This window comes from Hemitrygon akajei, chromosome 14 (assembly GCF_048418815.1).
Source record: "Hemitrygon akajei chromosome 14, sHemAka1.3, whole genome shotgun sequence".
Lineage (NCBI taxonomy): Eukaryota > Metazoa > Chordata > Chondrichthyes > Myliobatiformes > Dasyatidae > Hemitrygon > Hemitrygon akajei.
The window spans coordinates 88,011,742-88,032,362 of record NC_133137.1 but is presented as its reverse complement, the minus strand read 5'-3'; the positions used below and the strand labels follow the sequence as shown (position 1 = coordinate 88,032,362).

Sequence of the window (20,621 nt, the reverse complement as noted above, 5' to 3'; positions counted from 1 at the left end):
TCCTTCTACCGTCTACGTGAGATGATGGACTGTCGGGACTTTTGAGACTTTCTTTTAAACCGTGCATGGACTGCTCTTTATCAGATTTCGGTATTGCTTTGCACTGTTGAAACTAAGTGTTATAATTATGTGGTCTCTGTCAATTAGTCTTTTATCAATTATGGTATTGTCTGCACTGTTGAAACTATATGTTAACTATACTTATATGTAATCTATGTGGTTTTGTGTAGGTCTTGTAGCTTTAGGTTTGTCTGATGGGTTTGTAGTTCCTTTCTGGGGAATGTGCTAAGACGGTAGCGCGATATCGATACACAGTAGCCTCTCCAGACTCTGGATTGGGGATTACCAAACGTTATGTGGTTTTTCTTGTGTGGTCTGTTTTGCGGTTTTTCGTGATATTATTCCAGAGAACGTTGTCTCATTTTTTAACTTCATTGTATTTGTGGTTTATAAATGACAAACTGAATCTGAATCTACAGCAGTAGAAGACCATGAACATATACTCAGTAACCACTTTATTAGGTACCTCCTGTAGCTGATATGGATTAACAACCTAGATACAACAAAAAAGGAAACCATCTTTTCCTCTATGTACTCTGTAAAATAGGGATCTGTTTTCAATAATGCCTCTTTTGTCTAATCAAGGTTCTACATAGTTTAGCACGATGGCCTATAACTGCCTTTTTTAAAAAAAAAAACTACTCATTGCCCATCATGCTACTTGTCCCCAAATCTTGAATCTAGAAAACATTTCAAGCTTGCAAAGGTACTATAAATTGATGGTACACGGTAAGGCAGTATTCAAAAGCCAACTTCCAAAAAATTATAAAGGCCCAAGGCTTAAGAAATGAGTGGGTGGGTGCAAGTGATTAGCTTTATTTATCACATGTACATTGAAATATTGAAACACAATGAAATCCATCATTTAAGCCAACCGTGGAGGGCAGCCCACTATTGCCATCACGCTTCCAGCACCAACACAGCATGTCCACAATTTACTAACCTTCGCTTCTACGTCTTTGCAATGCAGGAGGAAACCGGAACATGGTCACAGAGAGAACAAACACCCTACCGACAGCGGCGGGAACTGAATCCAGATCACTGGCACTAAAACGTTAAGCTAACTGCTACACTATTGTCCCACTTAACATGATGGCCCATAACCTCCTACTCTTCTTGTTCTTTTTGCGGCTACTGCCATTTGTCCCCGAATCAACAACCTAGGAAATATTTGGGGCTCGGAAAGGAACTATATATAGTGTAGGGCAGGTCACTGTTGTTCATGAGCCAACTACTGAAAAAAGTTCAAAGGCCTGACGCTCAAAGAAGGAATGGGCAGGAGTGAGACTTGCAATTGAGTGTTGTGACACAGACTGGGCAGACACAAAGACTTTGAGAGACGTCACAATCTAACGGAGAGCACAAAGAAGGGGCTTATCTAAGGAGGGTTCCCAATGTTTGAGTCTACCTCATTCAGGTCCCTTTTACAAATAATGAAACAATGGTCACATCCTGTGAAGGAATACTTCTACACAAGCACTCATAATACAGTTACTACATGTTAACATACAGGTCCAGGCCTCCGTATGCAATGATATCACTTGTTCGGAGGACCCAGGAGGGCAATCGCAGAATCTGAAAACCATGTAGGAAATCCCAAGTTTTATTCATAAAAGTGTCTCCATAGAATTCATACACAAATTTTTAAGTCAGTTGTTTTAGCCTTGGAGAATTTAAGGGAAAAATTATTATAAACAGTTAAATATCAATTATATCACACCTACTTTATTCCCTGGAGCGCAAGACAATGAGGGGAGATTTGATAGAGATATACAAAATTACGATGGGTATAGACAGGGTAAAACACACAGGCTTTTTTCCACTAGGTTGGGTGTGACTAGAACTAGAGGTCATGGGTTAAGGTGAAATGTTTAAGGTGAACGTGAAGGGAAACTTCTTCATTCAGAGGCTAATGGGAGTGTGGAACAAGCTGCCGGCATAAGTGGTAGGTGTGGGTTTGATTACAACATTTAAGAAAAGTTTGGATAAGTACATGGATGAGAGGGGTATAGTGGGTGCAGGTCGATGGGATTAGGAAGAATAATATTTCAACATGGGCTAAATGGGCTGAAGGGCCTGTTTCTATGACTCTGACTCTACCTTGCTTTACCATTTCTAGTTATCTCCTTACACAAGTGCAGGACTGCCAGTACTGTTGACAAGACTTTAAGGAACAATGAAATGGGGATTCAGCATCACAAAGTATTGGCCTGACTTAATGAACTTGAAACACTTTAACCCACAACTTCATGGAATTAGAAGAGTTTGCAAAAGTCTCAGAGAGCGACACCTTCAATTACAATATACATGAAAAATGCTAGAGGAACTCAGCAGGTCAGACAGCATCTGTGGAAAGGAGTAAACAGTCAGCGCTTCAGGGCAAGACCCTTCATCAAGGCCCTTCGTGAATCTTGATGAAGTGTCTCAGCCTGAAACACCGACTGCTGATTCCTTTCGTAGATCCCGCCTGGCCCGATGAGATCCTCATCAACTTGTGTGTGTTGTTGTGAGTTTCCCGCGTCTGCTGAATCTCTTGCACTTGTGATATCTTCAGTTAAGAGTTTTGCAGAAGTTTCATCAGATTTCTTCATCGGACTGAGGAGGGTTAGCTTCAGTGTGGTGTATTCTACTAATCAACTGGATGCTCTCGCAGTTGCCAGAAATGAGCTTACCAGATGCGACCTCTACAGCCAATTCCTAAAGAAATGCCCCCCAATGCAAGCAGCACTCTCGCTGCACAGACAGTGTTGTTCATTAATGAATAGATGGTGCAAGGATGGGAGGGGTTGGAAGAGGGCGCCAAGAGGATTACAGGGGTCAGGTCAGACTGGTTAGGAACAGATACTGCCCCCCGCCCCCCAGGAGCACACTCTGTGTGCAAGTGGATCATGGATACTCTCCAGAGAAATCTCTTTAAGGGGTAATATTACATGACTGGAGTTTATTACACTTATATTTTTGGGAGTCTTGAAATACAGGAAAATCTTCACATCCGTCTTGTGAGCTACAAGACAGGGTAGAGAAAAATCTCCTCTTCTTGAACTCGGTGTTTGAGCAAACTCCCTGATGAATCCTTAACAGCTGCCTGGAACGGCGCTGAACATGGGAAGCTGAAAGTGACAGAGACCATAGCCACCAAAGGAAAAGGACACGTGCAAGTCCGATTTCATGTCACAGATCCCAATGAGATCCGAGTGACGCTTAACTGATAGCCCACTCAGAGGAAAAGCAGCTAGCGTGATCTGTTATTGTGAATAATAATGTTTTTATTTGGTACAGTGAAATTGAAGATCACACAAAAGACAAATTTTGAATCCTGCAACATTGTTGCTATTTCCACCCCCAATTCCACATTCAGGAAAAATACAAATTCCAGAAAGACAGAGTCACATTTCCTGTCAGTCTTTAGACACACAGAAATGGGCACAATATTACTCTCATACGGATTAAGCCAATTTTCAACTGCTCAATACCTTTTTTTTGGAGAGATGCAAAGGAATTTCCAGATCAATATAAACTAGTGTTGGTACATTGTACTCTGCCTCTGAAATTCAGAAGTCGATGTAACTGTATTACTTTCGTATGATGAAATGTTTCCTCAAAGAATTCCAACAGATTTGTCAGGCAAGATTTCCTCTTCAGGAAGGAGCTTACTAATCATGCACTTCTAAGTACCCTGAAACTTTGCCCTTAATAATTGGCTCCAACATCTTCCAGTCACTGAAGTCAGGCTAACTTCTTCTAACTCCCTCCCTGTATTAAAGGGTAGGGTGACAATTGCAATTTTCCAAACCTTTGGAACCATTCCAGAATCCAGTGGTTCCTGAAAAATCATTACTAACGCCTCTACCACAATCTCTTTAGCTACCTCTTTCAGGACCCTGGGGTGTAGTCCATCTGGTCCAGGTGACTTATCTACCATCAGACCTTTCAGCTTCCCAAGCACCTTCTCCCTAGTAACAACAACTACACTCACTTATACCCCGAGATTCTCGCATTTCTGATATTCTGGCATCTTGCATAAACAGCTGACATTTTGGGGCAAGGCCCTTCATCGGGACTCCTTTATATGACTATTCTGCTCCACTGAATTGCTTGTGAATGGAGTGTCCTTTTAAGAGATAGAAAACAGCGCTTTGTTGTCTACTGACAATTCATATTCTGGTGCCATTCACTTTCCAACTTAAAGCTAGTTTAGTTTAACCTGGTTTCTCCCATTATGCTCTAGCTATGTTCCTTCCCTCCAGTCCAACTTCTTCTTCTTCCCCCTTCCTTTCCAGTCCTGATGAAGCCTCTGGGCCCAGACTGCCAGCTCTTTGTTCTTTCCCATAAATGTTCCCTGACCATTTGGTGTCTGTTACTCTGGATCTTCAGTATCTGCAGAATCTCTTGTGTTTTTAATCGAGTCTGCTCAAATATTCCATTTGATACTGCTGTCAATTTTATTTCTTCAGTGCTTGTTTCTTTATCCTGCTTTGTCCAAATAATAAGGATGGGAGAAAATTAATTGCATGGGCAAGGTTAAATACAGGGGAGGGGAAAAAAATCCATTAGCCCTTGCTGGTACTTCCCTGCAGACGAGCAAATAGTTCTTATCAGGTTATTCAACCCATTTCCAAATGGCATTACACCCTTTCCTTACATTTATGTGTCATACCAAATCTAAAATGCTGACACAGTATGCGATTGAGGCAATGACTGCATATGAATCCCAGAAGCTCAACTTTCTGGTACAAAGTTCTCAGACAAAATAAATGTAACAAAAAGGCAGGTTGAGGAGTCAAGTCAAGTCACTTTTTATTGTTATTTCGACCATAACTGCTGGCACAGTACACATTAAAAATGAGACAACGTTGTTTCAGGACCATGGTGCTACATGAAACAGTACAAAAACTACACTGAACTACGTAAAAACAACACAGAAAAAAAACTACACTAGACTACAGACCTACCCAGGACTGCATAAAGAGCACAAAACAGTGCAGGCATTACAATAAATAATAAACAAGACAATAGGCACCGTAGAGGGCAGTAAGTTAGTGTCAGTCCAGGCTCTGGGTATTGAGGAGTCTGATGGCTTGGGGGAAGAAACAGTTACATAGTCTGGTCGTGAGAGCCCGAATGCTCTGGTGCCTTTTCCCAGATGGCAGGAGGGAGAAGAGTTTGTATGAGGGGTGCGTGGGGTCCTTCATAATGCTGTTTGCTTTATGTAGTCGGACAGGAGAAAGAAAGCCTCCAATATATTTCAGGACAATGCCAGTGATTTTAAACCTGATTCTGACAGAGGGAGGTTGTGTCCCTGGCAAAGCTAAACACAATCTGCCAGTGGAACTCAGAGAGTCAAGCAACATCTGGGGAACCAAACAGATGGTCTTGACCTGATCAATTCTGAATCATTAACAGGTCTGTAAAGGGAAGGTGGCCAGTACATGGGGGGATGGGGGGGGGGTTTGAGCAGTGACAGAGGCTGATATTCATGACAAAGCTGTTGCTTGAGGGTTGGCATCATCGAAAGCCACAGCAACTATTTAAGGTGAGAGGAAACAAGTTCAAAGGAGATGTGAGGGGCACAGAGACTTGAATGCGCTGCCTGAGGTGGCGGTAGAGGCAGATACATTGAGGACTTCTAAGAGACATTTAAATAGGCACGTGAGCGTAAAGGAAATTGAACAATATGGAAAGCGGTCTGGCACAACATTGTGGGCCGAGGGCCTTTTCTCTGTGCTGTACTGTTGTATGTTCTATCCAGAAATTACTTTTTTTTTTAAAAATGTAAAAGCTCTTTCATCAAAATCATGGACATGCTGTTTAGCAGGCTACGATAAAGTTAAAGCCCCAGACTTTAATATAATAAACGAGCTTACATCCACATAGAACATACACCCAAAATATCGCACAGAAGGTCTGACACTAAACGGAAATAAAAGCCGAGCGAAAAGCAAAGCTGAAATGTTGTTGCTTAACTGTATTCCTCACTATGACTGAAAACAGCTCACTATAATAGCAAAGAAGATATGAATAGGTAGTCTATTGAAACACCACTTAATATTGCCTCATCCTTGATGGATATGTATTTTCAGACCACCTCAAGCATCATTTAGTAAATACAGCTCAATTGATACCCGATGGAATGCTGGAAGTCAGTAATTCATTGAATTAAACTGTTCTGATGTGATAAACCACGAGGTGCATGAAAGACGCATTCTTGAAGGTGAGGGAACACCTCTATGCTCAGGTACACAAACCATTACTGTTCAGTTGTATTCTGAGAAGGCTGCTTTCAGTAGATTACTAAACAATTTAAAATGTATGGTCTACATTAATCTTTTGACTGAACCCAAATTACTCTGGTGTTTTAATCCACATCTTTATTTAACCACAGTTAAGTTATTAATGTTCTATAATTGAAGATCAATGTAAATTATCAATTTACATACACATCACCTTATACAACCCTGAGATTCATTTTCCTACGGCAGGGGCTCAACAACCCTTTTCTGCACCGTGGACCGGTTTAATATCGACAATATTCTTGCGGATCGGCCGACAGGGGGTGGGGAGGTGTTAATCAAGACCAGAATATAGGCGATAAGTCAACTATAAGTCACTTATAAGTGGCTAATACACTCAATTTCATTTCTAAAAGGGTTTATCTAATGAATTTAATATTAAGCACACAGTGCATATTTTCCTCGTATGAAATTATAAAATCATTGCAACACACCAATATCACTGAATCAGTGGGAGCCCTAAGCTTGTGTCCCCTGCAACAAGATGGTCCCATCGAGAGGTGATGGGAGACAGCGATACTCGAAGGGGGCTCCTTATGTCCAGTCTATTCCGCAATTTAGTTTTTGTGGCTCTCAGCGCTTGCTCACGTTTTTTCTACTCAAAAAACTCAATGGGTTTGTCTTTAAGTGCAGAGTGCTTGGGCTCAGGGTACCGAAGAAGTTTTGAGGGTTTCATTGCCTCATTAGATAGCCTCTGGGCCCAAATTCCAGCCACCCGCCCACCCGTCGCCAGACACCTTGGCCTGGTGTGAGAGGACAAGGTAAAGGTCAGAGGCCCCCGTGCCGGGGCCACGGCGGTCACAGTCCAGACAGAGCAACCAACCAACCGAGCGAGGGGTGTGACAGGGCATGCGCCAGCGATCCCCCCCCCCCCCCGTAGGTAAGTAGGATCTATTGGCTGACAAAAGTTCGGCTCGAGGGATGAGTTTCAGTAGACCGCAGCGAGGTAGCTGCTCTGCTACTTACGAAACCCTGAGCCTGAATTAGGTCGTCTGCGAATATTTTAGCACCGGGTTCCCCACAAACATTCGGTGTGCTAAACAGGTTCAGAGGTGGCGTCCATCTGTCTGCGCTCCAGGCCAGTAGCATCTGTACTTGCCACCGGCTGCTCGAGGCAGCCGGTTACCCAAGGCCAACCAGCGATCCCTGGCACGAGGGTATCACTGCGTTTAGGCGACTGATGACCTCGCGTGCAAGGTTGTGGGAATGAGGAAAGGTGCAGCTGACTCATATTGTTTCATATCGCCAAATCATATTGTTTCCTCCCGGCCTGGTACCTGTCCGTGGCCCAGTGGTTGGGGACCACTGTCCTACGGGAATCCACAGTAAATGCAAGAAACACAACACATTCAATGAAGGACCGCACCCAACAGAACGGGCAAACAGCTGATGTGCAAATGACAATAAAAACCAACCAAATAAGCCAACCATAGCACAAGGCTGGAAATAAATATCTCCCAAGATGTCAACTACAAGGTAAAAATGATAATGGCTATAATCTCATCTTGTTCGAGAAAAGTTACATACGTACATGTTTGAATGAATTATGAGGAGCAGGACTTGCGCCCGTTTCTTCAAGATATTCATCCCAGTTGAAGTCAGGTTCGTCACCACCTGATCCTCCATCTGCTTAAAGAGGATAAGAAGTTACTTGTCATCAAGATTTGAGATAGAAAACTGACAAGTATGTATAATTATTTTCCACATAACTAGCAGCACCAAAAGCCCACTCAGGCCTTAGTTCTCAATGTAACCTCACATTCTGCAATCTGATAGAATTCAACAGCCACATTAACTCCAATTTATAGCTCTGTACCCATCAAGAACTGGAGGCCAAGTACAACGGTCAGAGATATATATGCATTAATAATACCAATAACTAAACCTGTTGCTTGAAAAAAAAATCTGACAAAGTAAATCTTTACCTCGTTATAATTCACTTTTTTAAAAAAAGAGCAGTGATGGGGAAATTCCAGAAATGTCACAATTGCAAGGATTACAGAGTAAATGCAACTAGAACAAGTGGGAGGATGAGTTATTTGGTACCAGAGAATTTTGCACTTTACAGTTGAGAAACAAAAGAAGCCTCATTAGATAATGAAATATTTATAACACAAAAAAAATTTCCAATGATCGACCAAGCAAGCTGAAAAACAAATCTAAAATTGTCTAAAATTGCATTAGATCCAGAGTAACAATCATTTTGTCCTGCTTTACACTTGTGTATTGATGAAAAACGATAAACAATCTTAAATCTTGTTGGTGGGATAGTCAAGCTTTCGGCTCGGTCTGTTTGCACAAACAGCAATGTTTCCCCATAGTGCCCAACCTGAACATAGCGTAACACACTGCTCTTGTGCTTGCAAATGGCCGAGTGTGTGAGTGTGATGGTCAGAATGAATTCACATTAAGAACCATAATACTGGATACTGAAAAGCCTGGAGAGAGGGGGCACAGGAAGGATGTTTCTTTTGTCATCACTTATGCAACGGATGCACAACACCAATCGTTTCCTTCTAAACCAAATATCAATTTTCCCCTCAACTCTCCACTTTCCACAGGGATTGCTCCCTCCGTAATTCCCTTGTCTATTCATCCCTCCCCAATAATCTCCCTCCTGGCACATACCCCTGCAAGTGACTGAAATGCTACACCTGCCCACTTACCTCTTCCCTTGCCACCATTAAGGGCCCCAAGTAGTCCTTTCAGGTGAGGTAACTATTCACCTGTGAATCTGTTGGTGTCATCTCCTGTATCCAGTGCTCCCAAAAAGGCCTCCTCTACATTGGTGAAACCCGATGTAAATTGGGGAATGCTCTGTTGAGCACCTCTGGTCCATCAGCCAGGTGGAGAATTTCCCGGTGTCCAACCATTTTAATTTCTATCCGCATTCCAACATGTTGGTACATGGCCTCTACTTTTGCTGCATGAGGCCACTCTCAGGTTGGAAGGACAGCACTTCATATTCCGTCTGGGTAGCCTCCACCTGATATCGATGTCTCCTTCTGGTAAAAATTTCCCTCCCCCTCCATCTCCTATTCACCACTCTGGCCTCTTTCCTCTTCTCCTCATCCGGCTATCACCTACCCTTGGTGTCCCTCCACCATCTTTCTCCCATGGTCCACTCTCCTCTCCTATCATATTCCTTCTTCTCCAGCCCTTTACCTTTCCTACTCACCTGCCCACCTGGTTTCACCTATCACTTTCTAACTAATCCTCCGTCCCCTCCTGACCTGATGAGTTCCTCCAAAATTTTGTGTGTGTTGCTCTGGATTTTCAGCACCTGCTGAATCTCGTGTTTAAAAATCAGAGGTGATGGTTTACTGGGCGGAGCTAAGCAGAGCTGGGAGAGCCAAGAATAGCCAGTGAGGTCGGCCGGTGGCCACTTCTCCCCTGCCCACTCGCACTTCCATCTCAACTATGCCTATGACCCTCTCCCACACACCGCTATTCACTTCCAAGTTAGAGCAGTTCAGAGGAACTGAAACCTTTTGTAAGCCCAGATCCGCCTGTCTCCGAGGAACAGGGACCAGAACGACCACCACTGAAAGGTTACTGCCAAAGATCAAAGAAATTCTGAACACATCCACAACCCACTCAGAAGAACACCATCTCACCACAGATCATTGAGGTGAAGTACATCTAATAACAATTAAGAACTACTAGATTAAATGACAAATTTGCAAATTTGGACTGAGAAGATCAAAGGGTGTTCCAAGTGTCCTGTCTTCTCAAACAAGTAATTCTGGTTAAAGTTACTGATTTTGATTTAAATGTGTGTTTTATGGATGCTGCATACAGGTGATACTGTAAGTGATCTAAAGAAAAAAAAAGAGAAAATTTTGGAAATACTCTATTGAACAGGTAGCATCTATAAAGAGTGAACATCTCGGAGCAATTAACTTTCATTAGATTGGTTCTAATGAAAGACCTACACCCTGAAATGTTGGTTCCATTTCTCTCTCCACAGATACTGCCTGATGTATTATTTCTGCCACTGGCTTTTTTTTCTTTTTGCTAGAATACCTGATATCATTGCACATTGGTTACAAGTTCAGAGGTGACACGCAGGTTGAAAAGTCTAGACAGAGTGAATGAGGAGAGGATGTTTCCTGCAGTGAGGGAGTCTAGGATCAGAAGGTATATCCTCAGAATAGCAGGGATGTTCCATTTAGAACAAAGATGAGGAGAAATTTCTTCAGCCAGAGGGTGGTAAATCTGTGAAACCCATTGCACAGACAGCAGTGCAGGCTAACTCACTGGGTAATATTTAAAACAGAGGTAGATAGATTCTTGATTAATAAGAGTGTCAAAGGTTACAGGGAGAAGGTAGGAGAATAATAAGCCAGCCATGATGGAATGGCAGACAAGAATCAATGGGCCAAATGTCTCATAACAAGACTAAAAATCAAAAAGGCTCATTAAATTTCCGATTGTGTAGAGTCTGGAGTGTGACCTCCCAAAGAGAAATATCATTTTATTCAAACCCGTGACATTGTATTCAATGGTGAGGTCTTAGTAAAACGCAATCACATACAGCCACTGTGAAAACAGCAAAGGAAAAGGAATGGGTCACGGTAGATCACTGCTTGATAATAAAATTTTATTTTCAACGTGCATACAGTGCATGTTACCAAACACTATCCTGATATCCATGTTCTTGCAGGCATTCACAGTAGAGCAAAGTACAAGAGAATCAATGAAAAAAAATACTCACAAAGGTTCAAGATTTTTAAAATGTCATTTCCAGTAACCAAGTGTAATGGAGAATGAAATAATTGTTACTCCAGATCTGATGTACGGGGGGCAGGGGGGAATAAAACTGAGAACATGAGTTGTAGAGCTCTTGAAAGCGAGTCCAAAAGACAGTCACGCTCGAAGATCAGTTCTGTATTGTGGTGAATGAAGATGTCCATGCTGGTTCAGGAGACTGACGGCTGAAGGGTAAGGTGAAACATAGGTGAGGGATGAGACAGGTTGAAAGGCGCTTTGTGGAAGGAAGTAGACTTCAGGGGCTGGTTTAGGGTTGCTATCAGGCCAAGGTGCTTGATGTCACCTTGTATATCCAGTGGATCCGTGTCCACATGCATCATAACCAGAGAGAAAAATTCTGATAAATTTAAACAAACTGCAATGAACAACTGGATCACACTGAACAATCAAATATTTAATTAAATTTCTATGCACAGTGCAAAAAAAAAGAGGTTCTACAAAACAACTTTGGCCAGCATACCTGCAATTAGTTCCTCTCACTCAATACAAAACTTTAACTGAGTTTTATTGCACACATACTCCTCCAGTCCAAAATGTGTGTGTGTCAATTGCTACAAGGGAGTTCTTCTGGGACACAAAAGCCCTGGTAATCATTGTTTGAACTCGAAAAAGTTTCCACTGGCAAGAGGCTGAGTTACTGGAGCAGTCAGAATTAAGATGAATGCTTTAAATAAAACGCCTGGGTGGAATTTCTGCACAGTGGGTTGTTATGATCAGGCATGCCCTATCAGAAAAAAGCAGACATTTAAGAGTGGTTTTCAAAGTGTATTGGTTATTTACTTAAACATTAAAGAAAAATAGGCCTATGAGCAAGAGCGGGAGATTGGGATTACTTGCAAAGCTCCTTCAAAAAGCTGGCATGATGATTCAAACAATCTCCTCCTGTGCTGATCGATCCATAATTCCTCAAAGAAGCAGTTGTCAATCCAGGACAAACCCCTTGGAAAGCCACAACAATCAGAGAAATACAGCAAAACCAAAAAGTGAAAAATCAGGCTCTGCGTGCACAGGCTTGCAGACTTCCCATCTTCTTCTGAATGGCAAAAGTTGAGAATCCAGCACTCACTGGAAGCTACAGTGACTTGACAATAAGTTGCCTTCGTCCTTCAGGTCTGGAAGGCTTTCTTCGTGCTTCTGATTTCACTGTTAAGTGAGAGAATAACCTCCCCACTGCCTCATTGATTGATCCAAATCCTAACCCGTTATTTAGGAATGAAAGGTTGACCCACAGCTAGCAAAGTTCTCACTCAGTATGGAGCTCAAATTTGATTACATACACCAGTGGCCACTTTATTGGGGACCTCCTGTACCGAATAAAGTGGCCACTGATTTGTGGTCTTCTGTTGCTGTAGATCATCCACTTCAAGGTTGAGCTGTTGCATGTTCGATGATGCTCTTCTGCACACCACTGTTGTAACACATGGTTATTCGAGTTAATGGCGCCTTCCAGTCAGTTTGAACCAGTCTGACCAAACCCCTTTCACTGTTCCTTTACAAGGCATTTTCACACACAGAACTGTTACTCACTGGATTTTTCTCCCACAAAATTCACTGTAAACTCTAAAGACTGTTTTGCATGATAATCCCAGGAGATCAGCAGGTTCTGAGATACTCAAACTACTCCGCCTGGCACCAACAATCATTCCACAGTCAAAGTCAACTTAGATCAGGTTTCTTCCCCATTCTGACGTTTGGTCTGATCAACAACTGAACTTCTTGACCATGTCTATATGCTTTTATGCATCGAGTTGCTGCCACATGATTGGCTGATTAGATATGTGATTAACAAGCAGCCGTACAGGTGAACTAATAAAGTGGTCACTGAGTTAACAGTCCCAATATTCCCTGGAGGTGCTTCCTACTTCAATGTTTACGTGCATCATAAACTGAGGAGGGTTAATGGCGCCTAATGGTGACTCCTTTGCTTGCATCTTCGGAAACAGCTCTATTTCTATCTTTAATATCTCTACTTTTCCCCTTTCAGGGTTCTTTCGAAGGCCCTGACCTGGAGTTACATGCTGACTACGGTTCTTTGCAAGAATGGAACCCATTCTCGTAGTTCAATAACTGGTCGTTGTTTGTCATGCCAAAGGCTCGGCTTAAGAGTCCGGCTCGAATTCAGAAGCCTAGGATCTCAGGGCTCCAGAGACGGGCGGATCGAGGGTCGAGGTCACGACAAGAGACCCATGTATCATCGGGGGAGTTGGGATATCTGCTGTATGTCTGGAAACCCGGGATCTTTGTGATCTTCAGGTATAGAGCTCGAGAAAAGCAACATAATGGACTTTAACATCATAAACCAGCAGGTTGTTTGTTATGTCTCCCTGCTCACTGAGAAAATAGAAACACCCTTTCTCTCTTATTAGGGAGAGAGAGAACCTGTGGTATGTCGAATACAGGGTGAAACGCGAAGCCTTTGGGGCAGAGGTGTCAAACTCATTTTAGGTCATGGGCCGGATTGAGCAAAATGCAGCTTCATGCGGGCCGGATCAGTCGGACGTGTGCGAACGCAGCTTTCGTTGCCTCCGTTTTCTCAGCCTGCTCTCATGTGTCTCAGTCTCTGCTATAACTACAAAGTGTTTCACTTTACAAATTCCGTTTCTTATGAAGAAGACTGCCGAATAAACACTAAAAACCCTGAAGACCTGGTACCTGAATAAACTCAGCATTAGCCATATCATACGCCATAGGCGCTTCGATTACTGAGGCCAGCTTTAATAGTAATTAGATATTATCTCACGGGCCAAAGTTAATTCCACCGCAGGCCGGATTTGGCCCACGGGCCTTGAGTTTGACATATATGCTTTGGGGTAACTGCAAGTCTGCGGCCTTGCTATTGCTTTGCTCATGCTTCGAGCGCTCGGTGGCAGTACTGATGTTGTTTTTGCCAGTGGGGGGGGGAAAAGGGGGATTGTTGCTTACTGCCGCTTACGCGCAGGAGGGGGGAGCTGGTAGGGGGGGATTTTGGGGGTTCTAACATTTAATTGTTGTTCATTCTCTGGGGCACCCCTCTGTTTTCATGGATGGTTGTGAAGAAAAAGCATTTCAGGACGTGTATTGTGTACATTTCTTTGACATTAAATGTACCTTTCATCATGTTCATCATCTATTGTGTAGATTCACCTACTTTTCCATTCAAACCCCAACAGTTTTAAACGTGGACTTTACTGGCAAATTGACATTCTGCAGTTTTTGTCCATCCAAACTGTCTGAGGAATGTACAGTGGCAAGATAAAATGACCAGAGTAGTAACATCTCAACTCTATCTTCTTGTAAAAACTGACTGCTGTTTACTTCCAACTACATTTTGCTGTTGTTCCCTTCTGCACCTTGGGTGGCAACCTTGCTGTTTCTTCAGCATTTCTGTCAGTTTTACGAGGCCAAGTTGCTAGCTCAATGCTCAACCCAGTGCTGACGGAAAGCGTGCCAGGAGCTGGCTGAATCTGAAATAGGGTGCATTCACCCCGAGACCGATGCAGATGCCTCTACAATGCTGGCTGGCTTTAGATTACGCTGGACTGCACATTCCAGTCAACTCATTAAAACAAACCTTCTTCTTTCCTATATTCATATAAATTAACTGCAAAGCTTCAGCTACCCTTTTCAGAATCTTTGGAAAAATACCCCTTGCTTTACAACACAGACTAAGCAATCCAATCTATCATGCAAGGAAGGTAACCAACCTATCTTTTGAAATGATCAACTGAAGCTCAAGAAAGACAAGGTGCTGACATTGCTACAAGTTTCAAGAGAAAAGTCAATACCTAGGAATTAGATTTCACCCAGTTTGGTATGCTAACCCTCAATATATTCTGGAATGTATTTTAATATTTGTTAATTTTTTGTGGTAGTATTTCTTTGTGTTGTGGGTAAGTTATATGTACGGTGCTGTGCATCTTGCTCCAGAGGAATATTGTTTCATTTGGCTGTATGCAGTTGAATTACAATAAACTTGAACCAGTACGCAGTCTGTTTGCCTGAAAACCATCACCGTGAAAGTGGTCAAGGCAGCAATCAAAAACTGCCCTTAGCAGGAATAAAATTAAGAATGAATAGCCGAAGTAAGATAGGTATGGTTGCGAATGGGAACTGAACCAGAATCCCCCGCATCACCACATCTTTGTTTCACTGATGATAGGGAAAGCATCGGCCAAGAGCCGTTGGAGACAATTTAACAAAGGTGAGGGAGAGATGTGCAAGTATGATGTGAATAACAAAGATCACCTCCAGCTCCTGACCCACTGCTCACCTACACTTCTACTGGCCTTCCTACCACCTTGCACCCCAACCACAGTCCGAATGCAATGTTTCAACGCAAAATGTCGACATACAGGTGTCCCCCGCTTCACAAAATTTCATTTTACGCCACTTTGCTTTTATAAAAGACCTACATTAGTACCTGTTTTTGCTAACCAAAAGAAATCCGAAGAGAATTTTCGCTTTTACAAGAAAAGGCGTCTGCTTTAAACTTGTGTTAACCCCAAGAAAGACTACAATGACCATGAAGCCTTGCGCGGGCAGGTGTGTGCGTATGCGTGTATGTGCTGAGTTTTTTTCTACAAATCAGTTTTGACTAAATCTTCCCAATTCTGATAAGTGAAACTACACTATTACACTATACATTATTTCTATGACAATAGACAATAGACAGTAGGTGCCGGAATAGGCCATTCGGCCCTTCTAGCCAGCACCACCATTCACTGTGATCATGGCTGATCATACACAATCAGTACCCCGTTCCTGCCCTCTCCCCATATCCCTTGACCCCGCTATCTATAAGAGCTCTATCTAACTCTCTCTTGAATGCATCCAGAGACTTGGCCTCCACTGCCTTCTGGGGCAGAGCATTCCACATATCCACCACTCTCTGGGTGAAAAAGCTTTTCTGTTCTAAATGGCCTACCCCTTATTCTTAAACTATGGCCTCTAGTTCTGGAGTCACCCATCAGCGGGAACATGCTTCCTGCCTCCAGTGTGTCCAATCCCCTAATAATCTTATATATTTCAATCAGATCCCCTCTCATCCTTCTAAATTCCAGTGTATACAGGCCCAGTCACTCCAATCTTTCAACATATGACAGTCCCGCCATTCCGGGAATTAACCTTGTGAACATACGCTGCACTCCCTCAATAGCAAGAATGTCCTTCCTCAAATTTGGAGACCAAAACTGCACACAATACTCCAGGTGGGGTCTCACCAGGGCCCTGTACAGCTGCAAAAGGACCTCTTTACTCCTATACTCAATTCCTCTTGTTATAAAAGCCAGTATGCCATTAGCTTTCTTATAAAAGCATCTATAAGAAGCATTGTCGACGTTTTGGGCCGAGACCCTTCGTCAGGACCCTGCTGCCTGGCCTGCTGTGTTCCACCAGCATTTTGTGTGTGTTGTTTGAATTTCCAGCATCTGCAGATTTCCTCGTGTTTGCTGTGTAAAAGACAAACTGTGCAAATAACACTGAGAATGTGTTGTAATAAAAATGAGCCTTGAGAATACACCTGAAAGCCATGAAATCAATTCAGAGTAGTGGTGAATGAAGTTACCCGAGCTAGTCCAGGATCCTACTGGCGTGGGACCTACAGGTCCTGTACCTCTTACCCAATGGTAGTAGTGAGAGGAGAGCATGGCCTGGGTTGGCAGATGTGGTGAACAATAGATCTTAGATCGGAAATTCACTGGTAATCTCAGTACAATGTGCTCCCACCATTCACGTGCCTACTGAACTAAGATCATGTTGAATTCAACATTTTCAATTTCTTTTGGCAAAGGAGGAAACTTATATTAGGGTGAAGAACACATCCAAAATTGGAGAAACACTGAACATGCCCATGAATTATACATGGGATTGCCTGGCAAATTTCCCAATGAGTTGATTCAATCACCTGGAAACGACCGCCAATGCAATCAATCCTGTTCAATCATTTTTATGTGATTTTCTCACAGTAAGAGCACAAATACTAATTTCTAGACACAACTTTTTTTTCCTCAAGAATATATAATGTTTGAGCATTGTCTCTTTTATAATTGAGTCATTTGCATTATTTCATAAAAAGCTTTTCTGATAATTATCATTTCTTTCTGTACTAAATACTGAATAATAATGTAAATCATTTGCATATATGACTTTGCCATATATCTAGATTATATCACTGAGGTAGTAAATTAGATATACAGCCTCTTCATTCTATTCAGGATTGCCTTTGTTTTCCTTTTTAAAAATAAACTCTCAACTACCTTTATTCCATATTTTACTTGTGCTTTCCTTTCTTGTATTGCCTCCTTTTGGTTTCTCTTTCAGACCTTCTGATCAATTTGGTAAACCAGCCACATAGATTGGAAAAACACATATATAATCACTAAAATAAATACACACTTCCATTTCAATTGTTCTGCCAGTGCCCATACGAACAAGTTACGGTGTTGCAATGCCAACACTACACCGATAAATCCTAATCCTGTCATTTACTGTATTCATTGTCATAGAGTAATAACGCATAGAATCAGGTCCTTTGACCCATTAGGTCAATGCTGACCACAATGCCCACCTCGTTAGTCCCAATTTCCTGCAATTAGCCCATATCCCTCCAGTTCTGCCCCTCTGTGCACCTATCCAGGTTCTTCATAAATAACACCATTGTATATGTCTCAGCTATTTCTTCTGGCATCTCATTCCATTTATTCACTACCCTCTACATGATAAAGTTGCTCATCAGGTTGCAGAGGGGTAATTCAATATGATGTGCTAGTTACATCATGCCATGTATCCAAAATTCAATTACCTTAATTTGGAAAAGGGAATATTTTAATTTTACTTTTAAAGTGGTCTGGATGAAAGAGCTGAGCAATACAAAAGGACTTAGAGAAATTTTAGCAACACAATGATAGTAGGGAAGGAAATACTTTCAAAGTAAATGCCTTTCTATTCTTTCTCACCTCATCACCGCCATCCTCCTTCAAAGTGAATGGTTCCTCATATCAATCTACTGACATAAATGGCTTCAAGGAAGCAAGTGTTCAAATGCAGACAATACAAGTATAATCAGAAATGTTCGAGTAACAAACAGATGTAATATATATTTGATTTTTGGCATTTCTTTGGCTTGTTTAATCAATGCCAAGTACAAAAATTTCTACCTGAGTCATACTGTTCTCCATTTAAATTTCCTGGACTTTGTGTCTTCTCTGAAAACAAAGTAGTTGGTTCTTGCATACTTAAAATCAAGGACTTGGTTTTTTCGTTCCAAGGACAGTGACGCCTTAAGTGAAGCATTCAACCATCTCCTCCTCTGCTTTAGCTCTTGTCACTCAAATTGTTTCTATAAAGAAAATGCACATTAGCACAACTAATAAATAAAAATCATATTCACACACAGCAAGCAGAACAACCGAAGGCAAAATACCCTCAAAAATGATCTCTTAGTATTAAACTTAACTAATTTTACGGCATCTCTTTGATGGTGTACTCTAGTCTGTCAGTCTCAAAAATTACCATGTGAAATTAAAACTCTCAAAAATAAAGCACAAATCCACCATAAATTAGCCAAAATAAAATTCAAATTAACACATACTGCAACTGGAAATTATTTGTCACAATTTACAATGCACTAGAATGATTAATACTTACCACACCATTCCACAAATATTCATGAAATCAAAAAAACAGTAATTTTTTGACGAGTTCAATATAATTTAAGGGAATTTTAATGTGATAGGAATTTCTTACGACAGTGCATTAACAAGCTTTGCTTTAATTCGACATTTTTCACTTTAGCAGTCTGTCTTTATAATAAGAATCAGTAACCTTTCTTGTCACAGTTACTCAGTAGCCTAATTTTATTACTGGGCCACCAGAACATGTGCTTTTTTTGCTACTTCCTGAAGATCTTCCCAAACCGCTTTACTAGTTGTGAATGATTATCTCAGCTAAATAATAGATTAACAATTATCACTTACTGCTACAGACAGCATTAGTGTTCACTCAAACCTCAGGGAAAAAAACCTTAATGCCTTCTTTAAAAATGAAACTCGAGGAGACTTTCAATGTCATTTCTATGTAGGATAAGCGAAGAAAATTGCTCTGGGGAATTCTGTATTTTGTCATTTATTACAGAACTTTGCACAAAGGAATCATACTGTTCCTAGATTCCCCTGCCAAACAAAACTGATCGTAATCTTTACCTCAGGAGTAATGAAAAGTCGAGGCAACTTTAGAATGCAAACTTTATTGATTCCCCTTACAATCTTCTGGGCAAATGGGATTGCCCAGGGAAAGCACAGTTCCACAGAATCTATAGCTTTCCCACAAAACAAAAACATGAACCACATGAACCAGGAACATGGTCTGTTTTCTTCCATCTTCTTTCTAATAACACAGACTGAAATTTGAGACAAGGACACACGCAAAGGTTTTTGAGTTTCACTCAGCTTTACTATCAAATGTACAAGTACACGCAAACACAGATGCAAGGAGAAGAGTTACTTGCAGTGGCAACACAGGCATATTGAGGCACAACATTCAACAGTTTAAAAAGTTAAACAAACTGTATAAGAACTGTAAAACAAAGCACACAATTAGAATTGAGATATTAAGCAAAGTCCAGTGAAGTACAAAGTGGACATAGTGCTGCTCTACCAAGGCAGTGACGAGGGTTGTGCAAGTTATCTTAAGGAAGAAGTGGCTGAAGGACAGTAGCTGTTTATGAATCCGGTGGTGAGGGACTTCAAACGTCTGCCCAAAAGTGGCAGAGTGTGGGAAGATGGTATAGCCCAGGCGGTGGGGATCTTGGACGCTAGATTTTTTTTTTGAGGCAATGCCTTACGTAGATAACCTTGATGGTGGAGAGGGATGCGTCGTGACAGTTTGGGCTGAATCCACTACTCTCTGGAGCATTTTATATTCTTGTGGATGCAAATGACCACACCATGATGCACCCAGTCAAGATACTTTCAGCAGTCTAACTAGAAATTTGAGAGACAAGCCAGAACTCCTTGAATCTTGAAGTAGGGACACTGAAAAGCCTTCCTTGTGATTACCTCGACGGGCTGAGCATAGGACAGGTCATCCAGTATGATAGCACCCAGGAATTTAAACTCTTCACCACACTCCTGCCCTTCCTGTAGTGCTTTAGTTTACTAGCACTGGTTGACAGTCTGGTGTTTGGTGCCACCATTACTCAAGCAGGCATCCTATCCCACTCTTGTACAATGACTCATCACCACCTACGATTCATCCAACAGTGGCAGCATTGGCGATTTTGTATGTAGCACTGGAGGTTTGCTTAGCTGCGTGTGTGCACGTACGTATGTAGGGAGTAGAGCAAAGGGAGTAGAGCACCCTGAGGTGCACTTGTCTTGATGGTCAGCAAGGAGATGCTGTTACCAGGCCTCACTGATTGAGGCCTGCTGATGACGAAGTCAAATAATAATATTCTTGTCCCAGTAAACATCTGAATGGCTTCCAAATTGTTTACTTTCTTTAGTAAAAAAAAACCACATTAGA

The 20,621-nt window shown here is 41.9% G+C and overlaps 1 protein-coding gene across 2 annotated transcripts in view; it reads right to left on the bottom strand.

The window, feature by feature from the left end:
- sfmbt2 (Scm like with four mbt domains 2) overlaps positions 1–20,621 on the bottom strand; it is a 236,072-nt gene that overhangs the window by 191,888 nt on the left and 23,563 nt on the right. Inside the window, exons 2-3 of one of the 2 annotated variants that reach the window (XM_073066530.1) lie at positions 18,257–18,438; positions 7,882–7,979 (exon numbers count right to left, since the gene is read on the bottom strand). In XM_073066530.1, the coding sequence (XP_072922631.1) occupies positions 7,882–7,979; positions 18,257–18,392 (234 nt within the window). In that variant the 5' untranslated portion in view covers positions 18,393–18,438. The remainder of the gene's footprint in view (positions 1–7,881; positions 7,980–18,256; positions 18,439–20,621) is intronic. The other variant, XM_073066529.1, reaches the window with a different exon arrangement.